This window comes from Lithobates pipiens, unplaced genomic scaffold (genome assembly GCF_037356315.1).
Source record: "Lithobates pipiens isolate NorthernLeopardFrog02 unplaced genomic scaffold, aLitPip1_a1.2 Scaffold_10, whole genome shotgun sequence".
NCBI lineage: Eukaryota > Metazoa > Chordata > Amphibia > Anura > Ranidae > Lithobates > Lithobates pipiens.
In genome coordinates, this window is record NW_027507686.1 from 187063918 (window position 1) to 187081027 (window position 17110).

Genomic DNA, 17110 nt, shown 5'->3' on the forward strand with positions numbered 1-17110 from the left:
GATGTGTTGTGCATTCAGAGATGGTATGCTGCATCATCTCAAAGCAGTCTGCCCATCCTCCTCTGACCTCTGACATCAATAAGGCATTTTGTTCCACACAACTGCCACTCACTGGATATTTTCTCTTTTTTGGACCATTCTCTGTAAACCCTTGAGATGGTTGTGTGTGGAAATCCCAGTAGATCAGCAGTTTTTGAAATACTCAGACCAGCTTTCTGGCACCAACAACCATGACACCTTAAAAGCCAATTAAATCCCCTTTTCTTCCCCATTTTGATGTTCGGTTTCAACTTCAGGAAGTCGTCTTTACCACCTCTAGATGCCTAAATTCATTAAGTTGCTGCCAAGAGATTGGCTGATTAGCAATCTGTGTTATCAATATCAAGGAACTGAACAGGTTACCTAATAAAGTGGCCGGTAAGCATAAGTATGGGAGACGGTTCATGGCTCTGAATGCACCCAGAGTGAATTGAGGGACATGTACCCACACGGATGCATACCTCCCAAGTTTTTGAGATGGGAATGAGGGACACCTATCAGCAAAAGTATACAGGCATAGGACACACCCTTTGCCACGCCCCCTTAAAGGAGAATTGTACAAAAAAAATCAAGATTGGTTAAACCCACAAGTGCTTTTTTTTTAGCACTACTATTCCTTTATTGGCTTTTGGAATTAACAAATGCAGCAATTTAGAAATAAGATGAAAGGTTTAATGCTAGAAAACACTTTTTGATAGTTAAAACCGGCATTTTATATACAACTATATAGATCAGACCAAAATGAGGGACAAATAAGGAGGAATGAGGGACAGGGGACATTGCTCCAAATCAAGGACAGTTGGGATCTATGTGGATGTCATATTGGAAGCAGCGGTTGTATCCATACAGTCGCTGCATCCATCTAGACATGAATGGGAACACCCGCACAGGGATTCAGAGAACATCTGTGCATCCCTATACGGGTAAACACATGGGAGTTGATTTACTAAAGGCAAATAAACTTTGCAATATGTAGTTGCTCTCTACGTGTCGATTCACACTGAGGCAGCACGACTTACAGCGCGACTGCCTTAGGCGACCTGGACACGACCGCTACGGCGACTTGCAAAACGACTTCTCTAAAGAAATCAATGCAAGTCGCCCTAAAAGTAGTACAGGAACCTTTTTCTAAGTCGGAGCGACTTAGAAAAAGCGACTTCCGATTAGAACAGTTCCTTTGTACAGAACGGGACGCGACTTGTCAGGCGGCTAAGTCGCCTGACAAGTTGTCCCAGTGTGAACCGACCCTAAAAGAGTAGTTGCTCCAAAGCTTAGTAAATAAGCAAAAGCTCTGCACACTTTCACCATCCAATCATATGCAAGCAAAAATGCTGTTTTTTTTTCCTTGCATGTGATTGGAAGCTTTACCTCATTTACTAAGCTTTGGAGCAACTGCACTTTGCAAAGCGCAAATTCTATTTGCCTTTAGTAAATCAACCCCAAGGTCTTGCATGGAGCACAAATCAAATCACCCCTTGTGTACAAGGCTATATATATAGTATGGTTATAATTATAATGTTGCATCTAGTTAAAATAAGAAGCAGTAATTATCATTTTTGACCTTTGTATAACTTTTGTTACAAATTGGGGTGGGGAACACCCAACCCTGATGAAATGCGGGGTGATTAGAGAGAATAGAATAGAGAGATGCAATGGCATTGATAGGGCAGTGTGTTTGCACAGCATGGTGCAGTCGGGGGAAGTCCAGCTCCTCCATTCAGTATACTGTACACAGGTAGATTAGAGATATTACTTCCTGCTTCTCCTCCTCCTGCTCCTCCTCTCACAGGTGTTGTGGTTGCAGGCGTTCAGCATAGTACAGAGGAGATCAGTGGTAAGTAATAGCCGTGTGTCTCCAGTCGTAACTATTTGGGGTGGTCCTCTTTGCGTACTTTGCGCTCTTTATTTCCTGGGAAACTTCTGAATTGTCTACGTCTCCCTCTATCTCCATTACTTTCCTAACAGACCCTGTGTATTCTTGCCTTGATGATATGTCAGCTTGCAGCTTTGGAGCTGTCATGTCCGGATATAGTAGAATGATCATTTTCTGCCTCTCCTGCCCATCGTATGCAATGTGCGCTGAATGGCCCCCTATCGAATTTTACTTCGATTGCGAAACATCTCTGAGTAGGGTGGCAACACCGAAAGTGAATTCTTGGCTGAGTGCACCTGGAATGTTTGTGTGACCTTGGGCTGGTCACATTCCTATTATCTCTTTTTTTTTTTTTGTGTTTTTTTGTTGTGTAAGCAGACAAATGTGTTTAGTGTTGCTTTATATGTGTCCAGATTCGATTTTACTGTCACCATTGATATATGTTTGTCATGGGTGTTGGTGTCACATCTTCTCTGTCTGTCAACAGCACTGAAACGTCCCCTTGTGAGAGATAAGCCAGCGACGTCCCAAGAAAATGACTGGTGAGAATTGCCACCCGGTTACTTTTTTTTTACTTTCTGCATGCCCCTGGCTCATGCTACAAGCTTATTGCCTATTGTCGTTGTGCCTACAGTATATCTATGCCACTGATTTCACAATAACCTAACACTGATGCCATGTACACACGGCTGGACTTTTCGACAGCAAAGGTCCGAGGGAACGAACCCGTCGGACAGTTCGATCGTGTGTGGGCTTCATCGAACCTTTGCTGACAAAAAATCAGATGGACTTTAGATTTAAAACATGTTTCAAATCTTTCCGAAGGACTTGAGTCAGGTCGAAAAATACATTAGTCTGTATGCTAGTCCGACGGACATAAACCGACGCTAGGGCAGCTATTGGCTACTGGCTATGAACGTCCTTATTCAGGGGCGGACTGATCATTCGCCAACTCGGGCACTGCTCGGGGGCCCCATCAGGGTTGCCAGCCTCAGTAAAACCAGGGACAGTATGTAAAAATCTTTTTTTTTTTACATCTGTCTATGAAATGTCCCTTACCGACATCCTTTTGGTTTAAAAATCCAGAGATTATAGCTGCCCCACCTCTCCAGTACCTTCTTAGCCAATAGAAACATGTCTGTGTATACTGTGTGATTGTATACTGTGTGGCCCCATAACCTCTGATTGCCTGGGGGCCCCATAATGTCCTATTGCCTGGGGCCCCATGAGTTGTCAGTCCGCCCCAGGCATGTACTGCCCATTGGGACTACCGGGAATTTCCCAGTGGGCCGATGGCTCAGTGGGGCGCTTTGAGTGACAGCCTGTCAAAGTAATGGCTCCAACAGGATCACAGGAGGCCCCATGATACTCTCCTGTTCCACCCCACGCTGTCCCTCTCTGTCCTCTACCCCTCACTGTGTCCTCCACCCGCACTGTATCCTCCACCCCCCACTGTGTCCCCCTGTGTCCTCCACCCCCACTATGTCCTCCACCTATCACTGTGTCCCCCTGTGTCCTCCGCCGCCCACTGTGTCCAACTGTGTCCTCCACCCCCCACGGTGTTCAACTGTGTCCTCCACCCCCCCCCCCCCCCCAGTGTCCCCCTGTGTCCTCCACCACCCACGCTGTGCCTCTGTGTCCTCCACCCCACTCCCCAACAGTATATATATACTGTTTTTGTGAGTGTTCGCAAAATTAAAGTGGCCCGGTCTGGATGAAGCCCAGGGCCAAATTTTTGTCCCAGTCCAGCCCTGGTCTGCCCCTGTCCTTATTCTAGTCCGGCCATATGGTATCACGGTCAAATCCGTCGGACTTTGGTGTAATTGTGTGTGGCCAAGTGCGTTAGTTCGGAAAGTCCGTGGGGAAGAATGTCAGACCTAGTGTGCCGGAAAGTCGGATCATGTGTACACGGCATTACAGATTTTTCCACCCAACATTCCTCAATTTTTGCTCCAATCTACAAAAGTTATGGCCACTTACAGTGATGACTTAAAGCCCGTACACACGATACGAAAAATGGGACAACAAATATCACTTTCAAAGCAATCGTAGGATAATCTGACCATTAGTACACAGCTTTTGAGAGCCGATCAGCAAAATTTTCCACAGGGACAAACACGAAAAAATTTTGCGGACGATGCCAGATCACAAGATTTTTGTTTAACCTCCCTGGCGGTATTCCCGAGTGTGGCTCGGGGGTTAAATTTCAGTATAATTAGCGGTAACCCCAAGCCACACTCAGGATTGCATCTCAGGATCCTAGTGCAGTGTACTTACCTTGTCCCCAGGATCCTGTGATGTCCCCCCGCTGTGTGTGTGGGCTCTGTCCTCCGCCCGATGTCTCTGTGCGCTGGGTTTCGTTCCCTGTGAGTGTCACGAATATGGCGGCAAATTCAAAAAGTACAAAATTCATAACACATACAGTCCACTGTAATCTTACAGATTACATTACTGTAACAAATCATTTCACATCCCTTTTGTCCCAAGTGATTTGTCCAGTGCCCTGCATGCATTGTTATATTATAAATACTGTTCTTTCTGGCTGGAAACTTGAGATTGTCCATAGCAACCAAAAAGTGCCCCCTTACGTCAAAAGCGGTTTGAGACCAGCTAGAAAATAGCGATAGTAAATGAGAACACTTGCAGAATTGAGCGTTAGTGAATCGTGGGGAAATTAATTTTATTATTGTTATATTATTTTTTTTTTATAATTTTGTATAGTTATTTATTATATTATAGTTCATGATTAAGTGTTTTTAAACTTTATCATACCTGGGCTGTCTACTAGACTCTTGTTTGGACAGATTTAAAGAGGAAGTAAAGGCAATATAAAAAAAAAAACACACCCTGTAAGGCAAAGGCATAATGAGCTAGTTTGCATAGCATACTAGCTCATTATGAATAACTTACCTGAGAACGAAGCCCCCGAAGCGGTCCTCCGTCTTCCTCTTCGCCGCTGCCATGTATCCCGGAGCGACTTCGGGTTCTCGCTGCTCCGGCGCTGTGATTTGCCAGAGCCGCGGTGACGTCACTCCTGCGCATGCGCACGGGAGCCGACACGAGCGGCATGTCGCCGCGATCTGCGGCCTGCCCAGTGCGCTGCGCAGTGGCTGTCTTTTTGTAAATATCTCCTAAACCGTATAGGTTTAGGAGATATTTCTTGGACCTACAGGTAAGCCTTAATTTAGGCTTACCTGTAGGTCAGAGTGGTTTTTAAGGGTTTACAACCACTTTAAGTGTGTTATTACTAAGAATAAGACATGTGCACCGTCAATAAATTAGTTTCGCTTCGTTCCGTTTCGTATGAATTCGTATTTCGTGTCCGAAATTCAATTTGGATTTGTACGAAATACGAATTTTCGTTAGATTCGTAAACTTTTTGCAAAATAACAAAAGTTCGTTATGATGAATTTATCATTATGAGTGGCTCCCACCATCCCTGTGCTGTGCTGACTTCCTCTGATTTCTGAACAAAACACCAGTCATGTTTCTTTTGTAACGGAATTTGGATCCAAAATTTGTTAACGAAATGTCGTATTTCCTATAAAATTCGTAAGCATAGAAATTCCCATAGGGTTCCCACCATCCCTGTGCTGAGTTCCCAGGTCTGTACACCTGCTGTGTGTCCATTATGAAGGGTTCCCACCATCCCTGTGCTGAGTTCCCAGGTCTGTACACCTGCTGTGTCCATTATGAGGGGTTCCCACCATCCCTGTGCTGAGTCCCCAGGTCTGTACACCTGCTGTGTGTCCATTATGAAGGGGTTCCCACCATCCCTGTGCTGAGTTCCCAGGTCTGTACACCTGCTGTGTGTCCATTATGAGAGGTTCCCATCATCCCTGTGCTGAGTTCCTGGGTCTGAGTGTACACCCACTGTGCCTATTATGAGGGGTTCCCACCATCCCTGTGCTGTGCTGACTTCCTGGGTTTGAATCTTTTCCAAAAATGTGCGACACCGAGCCTAGTGCTGTGACACCATGTGGTTTGGTGAGTGTGAAATCGCATGGCACCATGGAGTTGATTTACTACTTTGCACTGAAAGGGCACTTAGAAGTGTACTTGCTGTAGATTTGAGGGGGACATGCAAGGAAAATAAAAAACAGCATTTTTGCTCGTACATGATTGGATGATAACATCAGCAGAGCTTCCCTTCATTTCAGATCTACCCCTCAGATCTACAGCGACTGCATTTCCAAGTGCACTTGTAATGCAAAGTGGATTTGCCTTTAGTAAATCAACCCCCATGTGTGTTTGCTAAAGGGAAGCATGTTTCTCTGCGTGCCAGGAAAGCGCAAGATTTTGTGCGCATTCCCGACATGCAAAGATCTGAACCTAGCCTTAATCTCCACATCTAAGATATTACCCACTGACTCCCCGGATTGTACAAAACAAAAACAGGACAACCGACATGGTCTAAAAGGGCCCTCTTCTATTTTGGCTATTCAATACCTGAGTAAATGACCTTAAGGAAGAACGTCACCGCTTTCTCCTTTGTTTTACCGGTTATGCAGGGTTATACTCAATCAACATACCCAGATAGCAAGCAATTATACTGCATGTTTGAAAATGACTTGCTAAGCTATTGCTAGACTTGCCAGGCTTCACACATTTGTTGCCCAATTGCAGCAAATCTGCATTGAATGACTCCAGATCAACTTTCTTTGCAAACATTCTGCAAGTCTGCTGCAAGTTCTGGTTCAGTTATGTTGTGTAATGCCGCGTACATACGACCGGACTAGGTCCGACGGAATCAGTCTGTCAGACAATCCGATTGTGTGTGGGCTAATCCAATCGTTTTTCATCTAAAAAAACCTAAAAATAGAACATGTTTCAAATCTGTCTGGCAGACTCAATTCCGATCGGGAAAACCGTTCGTCTGTGTGCTGGTCCGACAGACCAAATATGACGCAAGGGCAGCTTTTGGCTACTGGCTATTGAACTTCCTTTTTTTAGTCCCATCCTACGTCATCACGTTCAAAACGAACGGACTTAGTCCGTTTGTGTGTGGCCAAGTCCATTAGTTCAGAAAGTCCATTGGATCTCCACCGAAAGTCCGTCGGGAAGACCGTCGGACCTAGTCTGCCAGAAAGTCTGGTAGTGTGTACCCGGCATAATACCCTGTTTCCCCTAAAATAAGACCTAGCGTGATTGTCGACGATGGCTGCAATATAAGCCCTACCCCCCAAATAAGCCCTGGTTAAAGTCCTTCTATGTCTTATTCTCAGGGTAGGGCTTATTTTTGGGGAAAGAGGATGGGGTTTATTTGGGGGGTAGGGCTTATATTGCAGCCATCACCAACACTCATGCTAGGTCTTATTTTAGGGGAAACAGGGTAGTCACCCTACCACAGGGGGCACGGAATTTTCATGCTGTAAACTTGCAAGGCTCTTGCTGTAGACTCACCACTGCAACTTTGCTATTGCTAGATACTTGCCACGCAAATTTGTTACAAATTGGAAAAGTGTCAACTGGAAACTTGTGTTTCAAGTGCTCCGTAAGTGTACAACTTGCCAATGAAAATGTGCAGCAAGTTAACAGACTTACAATTAAACCCTGCCAAAAATCCTTGCTATCTGGATACTCACCTGCACAGCGAATCCTGTTTAGGTGCCACAGCCTGAGTCCTGCACCACTATATTTTTCTCTGTTGACATCAGGAGCACGACTGCCACTTCCATGTTCAGGCAGACAGCCCCCACTGACACACCAGCTCTGCCCGCCAGCCAATAAAAACAAGAGATGATCACATGACCTAGTGCAATTCCATTAAAAGGTTTTATATCTAAAGATAAAAGATGTACATAATACTCACAAACATATGTTGTACACACAAATGTCAGAACAAAATCACAGACAAGTCACCTTTAGGAACGCTGGAGGATTCCAATGGTGCAAGGGGACCAAAGGGTGTCCGTAACAGCTTGGCTTATGCGTTTCGAGGGAGAACCCTCTTTCTCAGAATCACTCTATCTCCCTGCTTTTGAAGCCTCTTGAGATATGTGGCATGACTATCCCAGGGGGTTTTAACCACTTACAGACCACCCGCCACAGTTTTACGTCGGCTGTTTGAAGGAGGTTATCGTTGTTATGCAGCAGCTAGTTGCCATAACCTCGGTATCCTCTTCTTCAGCGGGCCGTCCGCTACAAGATAAAAGTGGTCTCTGCAACAGATTTTCCGTGAGATCACTTTTATTGGTGGCAGGAGAGGGCTCTCCTGCTTGATTCCGAGCATGCGTGGAATTTTGTGCGTCGAAATTGTGTACACACGATTGTCTGAAAATTGGAGATCCAGATCTCAAATTTTGTTTGTCGGAAACTCTTGACGGAAAATGTCTGATGGAGCCCACACATGGTCGGAATTTCCGACAACAAGCTCCAATCGAACATTTGTTGTCGGAAAATCCGACCGTGTGTACGCAGCATTATACTGCAGATTATAGCAGTATATGTTGTGCTTGTTTGTTGTTGTGTATGGGCACCTTATATTTAGTCACATATGTAAAGATCCCAACCCATATACAGGGCCAGTTTGTATGAGCTGGCCATTCAGCAGACTGTTGAATTTCCAGACTATACAGGGAAAAAAGTTGCACGTGTTGAATACACAATTACATGTGGTCATTGTGCAATATGACAAGTTTCCAAGCTGGATAAATAACAGTTAGTGTAGATTTATGATTGCTATATATAGGGCCCAATTTTCTAATAATAAGATCTAATAAAACTTAACTTGGCTCATGACCTTTGTAGGGCTGCCTTAACATATAATAAAAGAATGTATTAAATGGTTTATTAGGATTGAGTTGCATAATGAAGAGGTAAAGGTTCCAGTATTAGAATACATATTTGGTGATTCTCCATAGGATCATAAAATGACAAAGAGGAAGCTCACAGCTATCTGACAGTTCCTAAATTCATACCTGTCTATGTAACTGTCTATAAAAACATAATAAATGCACTGATGGTATTTACTGTATATTGACAATACCAATAAAAGATTGCACACAATCTAGAATTCCCACCCCTTACTTCTGTAAATATTTATACATGCCTTCACATGTCTGCCTGTTTCAGGGCTTAAAGGGGCTGTAAAGGTTATTTTTTTTATTTTCTAAATAGGTTCCTTTAAGCTAGTGCATTGTTGGTTCATTTACCTTTTCCTTCGATTTCCCTTCTAAATGCTTTTTTCTTTGTTTTCTTTGTCTGAATTTCTCACTTCCTGTTCCTCCTCAGTAAGCTGTTCAGTAAGCTGTTTTGGCTGACTAAACACCGCTCGGATGATGGTGTGAAGTTTAGTGAGGAGAAACAGGAAGTGAGAAATTCAGACAAAGAAAAAAATAATTTAAAAGGGAAATTGAAGGAAAAGGTAAGTGAACCAACAATGCACTAGCTTAACCACCTCAATACAGTGCACTTACATCCCCTTCCTGACCAGACCAATTTTCAGCTTTCAGCGCTCTCACAGTTTGAATGACAATTACTCATGCAACACTGTACCCATATGAAACTTGCGTTCTTTTTTACACACAAATAGAGCTTTCTTTTAGTGGTATTTAATCACTAGTGGGTTTTTTATTTTTTGTGCTATAAATAAAATAAAACGTAAATTGTGTGAAAAAAATGCCTTTTTCTTTGTTTCTGTCATAAATTTTTGCTAATTAGTAATTTTTCTTCATAGATTTTGGCCAAAATTTATACTGCTACATATCTTTGGTAAAAATAACTCACATTAGTGTATATTATTTGGTCTTTGTGAAAGTTACAGAGTCTAAAAACGATGGTGCCAATCGCTAAAAATTTATCACATCTGATCAGGCCTTCAGTACATGAGGTGTATCTCATTTCTTGAGACACTAAGGCCTCTTTCACACGGGGCGGATCAGTAAAGATCCCCCCCGTAATGATCCGCTCGCTCAGCAGGGATCGCTCCGTTGTCCCCGCTGAGCCGGCTGCGGACAGGGCGGTCTCCGCACACTGTGCGGGGCCGCCCTGTCAGCTCTCCGCTCTCCTCTATGGGGTTCGGACGAGCACGGACCGTGTGTCCGTGTTCATCCGATCCGCTCTGCAGACGGACAGAAAAATAGGATTTTCCTCCATCTGCAGAATCGGACATTTGCGGAGGCGGACAATAGCGGGTGTCTGCGGATGCTCATCCGCAGACACCCGCTATCCCATAGGGATGAATGTATGGCCCGTATTTCATCCGCATGTGTGAAAGGGGCCTAACAAGTCAGGAAAGTACAAATACCCCCCAAATGACCCCTTTTTACAAAGTAGACATTCCAAGTTATTATGTAAGTAGCATGGTGAGTTTTTTTAAGTTGTCATTTTTTCCCACAATTCTTTTCAAAATGAAGATTTTTTTTTTATTATTATTATTTTTTACAAAATTGTGATATTATCAGGTTATTTCTCACACACAGCATATGCATACAACAAATTACACCCCAAAATACATTCTGCTACTCTTCCCGAGTACACGATACCACATGTGTGAGACTTTTACACAGCCTGGCCACATACAGAGCACCAACATTGATGTAGTACCTTCAGACGTTCTACGAGCAAGAATTATGCATCTCATTTCTCAACCACCTATTACACTTTTGAAGGCCCTGGAGTACCAGACAATGGAATTTCCCATAAAATTACCCCATTTTGGAAATCAAACACCCCAACGTATAATCTGTGAGGCATAATGAGTCTTTTGAACGCTTAATTTTTTTCCAGAAGTTTTTGGAATATGTGGAAAAAAATGAAAACGCATTTTTTTTTTTTTTACACAAAGTTGTCAATTTATAAGATATTTCTAACACATAGCATGTATATAGCAAAAATTACACCCCAAAACACATTCTGCTACTCCTCCCGAGTATGGCGATACCACATGTGTAGGACTTTTACACAGCCTGGTCACATAGAGAGGCCAAACATTGAAGTAGTACGTTCAGGCGTTCTAGGAGCATAAATGACACATCTCATTTCATTCCTACCCATTACACTTTTGAAGGTCCTAGACCACTAGGACAGTGAAATTACCCCAAAAAGGACCCCATTTTGGAAAGAAAACACCCCAACATATATTCTATAAAACATGGATTGCAAATGGTTACTCGGGTACTCTGATGGGCTGGAAATAGGTACTCGGGTACTCTGATGGCCTGGTGACAGGTACTCGGGTACTCTGATGGCCTGGTGACAGGTATTTGGGTACTCATATGGACTGTGACAGGTACTCGGGTACTAAGATGAACTGTGACAGGTACTCAGGTACTCAGATGAACTGTGACGGGTACTCAGATGGACTGGGACAGGTACTCGGGTACTCGGATGAACCGTGACAGGTACTTGGGTACTTTGATGGGCTGTGACAGCTACTCGGGTACTCAGATGAACCGTGACAGGTACTCGGGTACTTTGATGGGCTGTGACAGGTACTCGGATACTTTGATGGACCGTGACAGGTACTCGGGTACTCTGATGGACCATGACAGATACTCTGGTACCATGATGGACCGTGACAGGTACTCGGGTACCCTGATGGACCGTGACAGGTACTCGGATACTCTGATGGACTGTGACAGGTATTCGGGTACTCTGATGGACCGTGACAGGTACTCGGGTACTCTGATACTCGGGTACTCTGATGGACTGTGACAGGTACTCGGGTCTTCTGATGGACTGTGACAGGTACTCGGGTACTCTGATAGCCTGTGACAGGTACTCTTGTATTCTGATGGACTGTGACAGGTACTCAAATACTCTGATGGACTGTGACAGGTACTCTGATGGACTGTGATTGATAGGTACTATGAGGGGTGGTGACAGATCCTCTTTATGGGGGGGGGGGGCAGGCAATCAGTATGATTGGTGTACACTGTAGACGGTAATGAGATGTTACTGCAATATCCTCCTCACACACGATCGGTGTGTGAGGAGGAGAAGCCGGTAACATCTCGTTACCGTGGTTTGTTTACATTTTAGTGATCAGCTGTGAAAGGATCACAGCCGATCACGTGGGTAAACAGATGGCCAATGGCTGTTTACCAGCGTCGGTGATGAGCAATGTTCCCGGGAAACACGCCGCCACCGGCGTGCGCGCGCATGCTCCGTGCACAGTGGGGGTGTGACCATCTGTGATCGGCCGTGACTTCATCACGGCCGATCACGTGGTAAACAGCCATAACCAATGGCTGTTCACCCCCTTCGGTGGCGAGCGGTGTCTCTGTGACACGCCGCCACCGAAGAAACAGGGATGCGCGCGCACGATCGCGCGCATTCCCTGTTTAAGCAGGAGGCCGTCATATGACGGCCTCCCGCCACAATAGGTGCGCTGCCTGGCCATCATTTGACTGCCGGCAGTCAGCAAGTAATTAAAGGAACCTATTTAGAAAATAAAAAAACAAAGCTTTACAGCCCCTTTAAGCCCCTGTACACACGGTCGGAGATTTCGACAACCAAATCCGTCGGATTTTGTCCGACGGATCTTGTCCGAAACTGTTGCATACACACGGTCGGACAAAGTTGTCGAAAAATCCGATCTTTCAGAACGTGATGACGTAATTTCGTTACGATGGGACTACATTCAGGCTAGTAGCCAATAGCTTTGATGTAGGAATTTGATCTGAGCTTGCGTGGCACTTGGTCCGATCAAAATTCTCTACACATGATCGGAGTATGTCCGATCGGCCCAGTTGGTCGGGAAATATTTCCAACAAGTTGGAAAATTGGGTCCGACGGATATTCTGACGGAATCAGTCCGATGCATGGATTATCCGACAACACGGTCCGATAGGACACATTCCGACGGATTCTCCGACCGTGTGTACAAGGGCTTAGACTTCTTGATATGATGCATCGTCAGTGAAATTATAAAAACAAACCCAAGACCGTAATAATGGCCGCAGGTTTGTTTTATTTAAAAATGCGGCTTATCAGTTTCATGTAGAATCGATTCATACTACTGCAAAGCCACCCAATCACGTGGTGTTAGAGCTGCACGATTCTAGGAAAAATGAGAATCACGATTCTTTTGCTTAGAATGAAGATCACGATTCTCTCACGATTCTCAAAAAACTATTTTATTAGAAAAATTTACAGGCAGGGTATCGCTGAGTATTGTCAGGAAGGGTATTGGCAGGGTATCGCAGAGTATTGCTAGAGTATTGGCAGGGTATTGCAGAGTATTGCTAGAGTATTGGCAGGGTATTGCTATAGTATTGGCAGGGTATTGCTAGAGTATTGGCAAGGTATTGCTAGAGTATTGGCAAGGTATTGCAGAGTATTGCAGAGTATTGCTAGAGTATTGGCAGGGTATTGCTAGAGTATTGGCAGGGTAAGGAGGGATGGCTGCTTCCATCTCTGGATCTCTCCCCTCCACTGTACAGATTAGTACAGAGGGGGAGAGAGGACGCCGGTTTGTTTACAAGTGATCGCTCCATCTGAGCAATCACAGTGTAAACAGCGCGCTGTTTCCCGGCCACTGTACCCGCCCCCAACCACGCAGCGGCACGCCACATCGCACGCTCCAATGACTGACGTCAGTTCCGATGGCTGACGTCAGTTCCGATATCCGCCATTTGCGTTCCACGCTGGTTACGTGGAACCGGCGGCACTAAAAGAAAATCGAAAATCGCGGGTCACCCAGAACTTAGATCGTGTGGGGGGGTGAATCGAGATCGCAATCGTTTCACGATTAATCGCGCACCTCTACGTGGTGTGGTGGTACAATGCCACCCTCCTACCCCCTTCACCTTTCTCCTGGTCTCTCCTGCAGGGGCTCTCAGAATAGTCCAGCAGTTGGAGCAGATTGGAGGTCCTTGATCTGCTGCGAATGAACCCAAGTGCTCAGCTTTAAGCTCTTCCAGGTTTACACCTATTGAAATCTCCACAGTTACTAAACATCAGAACATGGATCCTAAATACACCCTTATGCCGCATACATACGACCAGACTTTCCAGCAGACTAGGTCAGAGGCAATCAGTCCGTCGGACAATCCGATCGTGTGTGCGCTAATCCGATCGTTTTTCAATTAAAAACTCAGAATGACCTAGAAATAGAACATGTTTCAAATCTGTCGGACTCAAATATGCCGCAAGGGAAGCTATTTGCTACTGGCTATTGAACTTCCTTTTTTAGTCCCGTCTTACGTCATTACGTTCAAAACTAACGTACTTTCAAACAGACTTAGGCCATTCATTTGTGGCCAAGTCCGTTCGTTTGGAAGTCCATCGGAACTCCGCCGAAAGTCCGTCCGGAAGACCGTCGGACCTAGTCTGCCGGAAAGTCCGGTCGTGTGTACGTGGCATTAGAGGACAATTTACTAAAACTTATGCACTCAGAATCTGGTGTAGCTGTGCATGGTAGCCAGTCAGCTTCTAACTTCAGCTTGGCTTTGGGAATCAGGCTCCGTTTACACTTGTGCGACTTGTCATGCAACTTTTGACATCAAAGTCGCAGGACAAGTCGTTACCAGATTTATCCATTAATAACCATTTATATATGTGCGAATTCAAAGTAGCAACTAGTTCATGCACTACTTTGGTCTGACTTTCATGCAACTTGAGAGCCATAGACTTCAATGTTAACCCTCAAAAGTTGCATGAAAGTCTCTCCAGGCCTAATAGTGACCTCCAGAGTTATGGACAGCTGACATCCTTCTGTGTAGAGTGGGTTACGAGGCATGGTGAGTGTAATGTAAGGCAGATTAATGGGTGCCAGACACTTTTTGAATGTAAAGAGATTTATTTTCTGTGGGAGAGAGGGTTAAGGCCAGGACACCCTTTAGTAGTTGCAATGTTAATTAGCAGACTCTGAGACTTCTATAGGTAAACAGCCACGCAGGGAAAGGCACCCAGCTGGACACCACGTCTGCATGTGTAGAAACGCTGTCTCATATGGCAACAATCTTGAACAGTTCCTAACAAAAGGTGTAATGAACTTACACTTCCTCCACAATCTCCTTTTTTAGATCTTCACTCAACTGAGCTCCCAGTCTATCACTTAAACCCAGGGCTGGACTGGGACAAAAATTTGGCCCTGGACTTCATCCAGACCAGCCCACTTTAATTTTGCAAACAAGCACAAAAACAGTATATAAAACTATACGTAATTGTGCAAAGAAACATAAGTAGCATAACATAAGTAGTCCTCACTAACTTCTTTTATTATTTCACTTATTCTCCTCTGTATTTTTCTCATCTTTCTCACATCACTGCGTGAAGTTGAGGACAAGTCACTGAAACTGGCCCACTGAGCCATCGGCCCCCCGGGAAACTCCCTGTAGTCCCAATGGCCAGTACATACGTGCCTGCTTAAACCCGCTGATCCACTCGCCACTGGATCTCCTGAGCTCTTCTAATCTTCTCACTGAGTATATGTAGGGTGCTACATATATAATTAATTTGTGGCTTCTCAACCTGTGGCCCTCCAGCTGTTGCAGAACTACAAGTCCCATGGGGCATTGCAAGGCTGACAGTTACAAGCATGACTTCCAAAGGCAGAGGCATGGTGGGACTTGTAGTTCCACAACAGCTGGAGGGCCACAGGTTGAGCACCCATGAATTAATTAGCAAATAAAACATTTAAATATATTAATTACTGCATTAAAAAAAAATCACTCCTACACACACGCAAATGCGCATGTACATATATAAATGCCAATTACACATTAGCGCTCTCCAAGCATACAATGGATAGAAGAATAATTTAGGGATGCCATTTTAGCTTAAAGCTGAACTCTAGGAAAAACATATTTTTGGACATTTGCAATGAAGCATTAGGTGAAACTGTTTATTTCATTCTTCCAAACTTCTGGTCCTGAGACTTCTGGCAGTTGTCAGTGTAAGGGTCGGGAGGGGGAAGTGTGATGCGTACTGTGTAATTTTTTTTCACTTCTAACTTTATTGAAATGTCAAAATTATATTTCTATGCACTGCATCTCGGCTGTGGTGCATAGAAATGGGCCGTACACGAAGCCCCCATGTGAGCTCCAGCCCATTGCAAAAAAAAAAACATTAAAGAATGCATCCCCCCGCACTCCAATGCTTGGCACCCAGGGGCTCCATTGCAGCGTGAACAGAGCACATGGAAAACAATTGTTTTCAGTGTGCCCTTGCAGAGACCTTCATTTTTCTAGTGCAGAAAAATTCAGGTTTCTGCACAAGCGTGAATGAGCCCCGTCTCTCATACAGTGAAGGATAGTGGGTGGCTCGCTGCCCACCTTGGTCAACCCTTGTCCATTCACAAAATGTCAGATGAGGGGAGATAGTGACCTTCATCCATCCCTCCTCTCCCCTTGTCCATTCACAGAACACTTTGTACACAAGGCATTTTGTATTTGATGATGGTGGAGAACGAGTTACCCAACATTATGAGCCAGAAGTTAAAGTGCATAAAGTTGTGTCCAGGATGGGTGACACTGATAGTTGTACCTAATGCAGCACTAACCATACATGGGACACCCATTAGGAGTCATTTATTTTTATATAGAAAATGCTTGAAAAATATATTTTATTGCTGAAGATCTTTTTTTTTTTTTTATCTGTTATTTGTGATCTGTTTTAACTACAGGCATCATTTTATTTTTATTTATTTTTTTGGATAGAGTAAAGCAGGCCATACATTATAAAATGTTATTGTACAATTTTCCTTTAGATTTACCAAAAGCCATATAATTTGAGGTCAAAGCTAAGCAACCCTTTCAATTTGTATCCTATCAGACAGGTCCTTGCACTACATAGTTGAAGGTAAATCTAGAGGACATTGTATAATGTATGGCCAGCTTAAAGCGTTTGTTACCCCAACATTTCATGTTCCTGATATGTGCCTGCTGTACCATGTACTTGTATGAGAAAGTACCCTGTTCTCTTTGTTACATAGTTACATAGTAGGTGAGATTGAAAAAAGACCATCAAGTCAAGTCCATCAAGTCCAACCTATGTGTGTGATTATATGTCAGTATTACATTGTATATCCCTGTATGCTGTGGTCGTTCAGGTGCTTATCTAATCGTTTTTTTAAACTATCAATGCTTCCCGCTGAGACCACCGCCTGTGGAATGGAATTCCACATCCTTGCCGCTCTTACAGTAAAGAACCCTCTACACAGTGTAAGATTAAACCTCTTTTCTTCTAATCTTAATGAGTGGCCACGTGTCTTATTACACTCCCTTCCACAGAAAAGTTGTATTCCTATTG

At 44.2% G+C, this 17110-nt stretch overlaps 1 protein-coding gene across 1 annotated transcript in view; it reads left to right on the plus strand.

Annotated features, from left to right (window-relative positions):
- Window positions 1–1762: 1762 nt before the first annotated feature.
- The window catches only part of SIGIRR (single Ig and TIR domain containing), a 44703-nt gene continuing 29355 nt past the window's right edge, over window positions 1763–17110 (plus strand). The window contains exons 1-2 of the mRNA XM_077460736.1: window positions 1763–1873; window positions 2400–2454. Coding sequence (XP_077316862.1) covers window positions 2448–2454 — 7 coding nt within the window. The 5' untranslated portion in view covers window positions 1763–1873; window positions 2400–2447. The remainder of the gene's footprint in view (window positions 1874–2399; window positions 2455–17110) is intronic.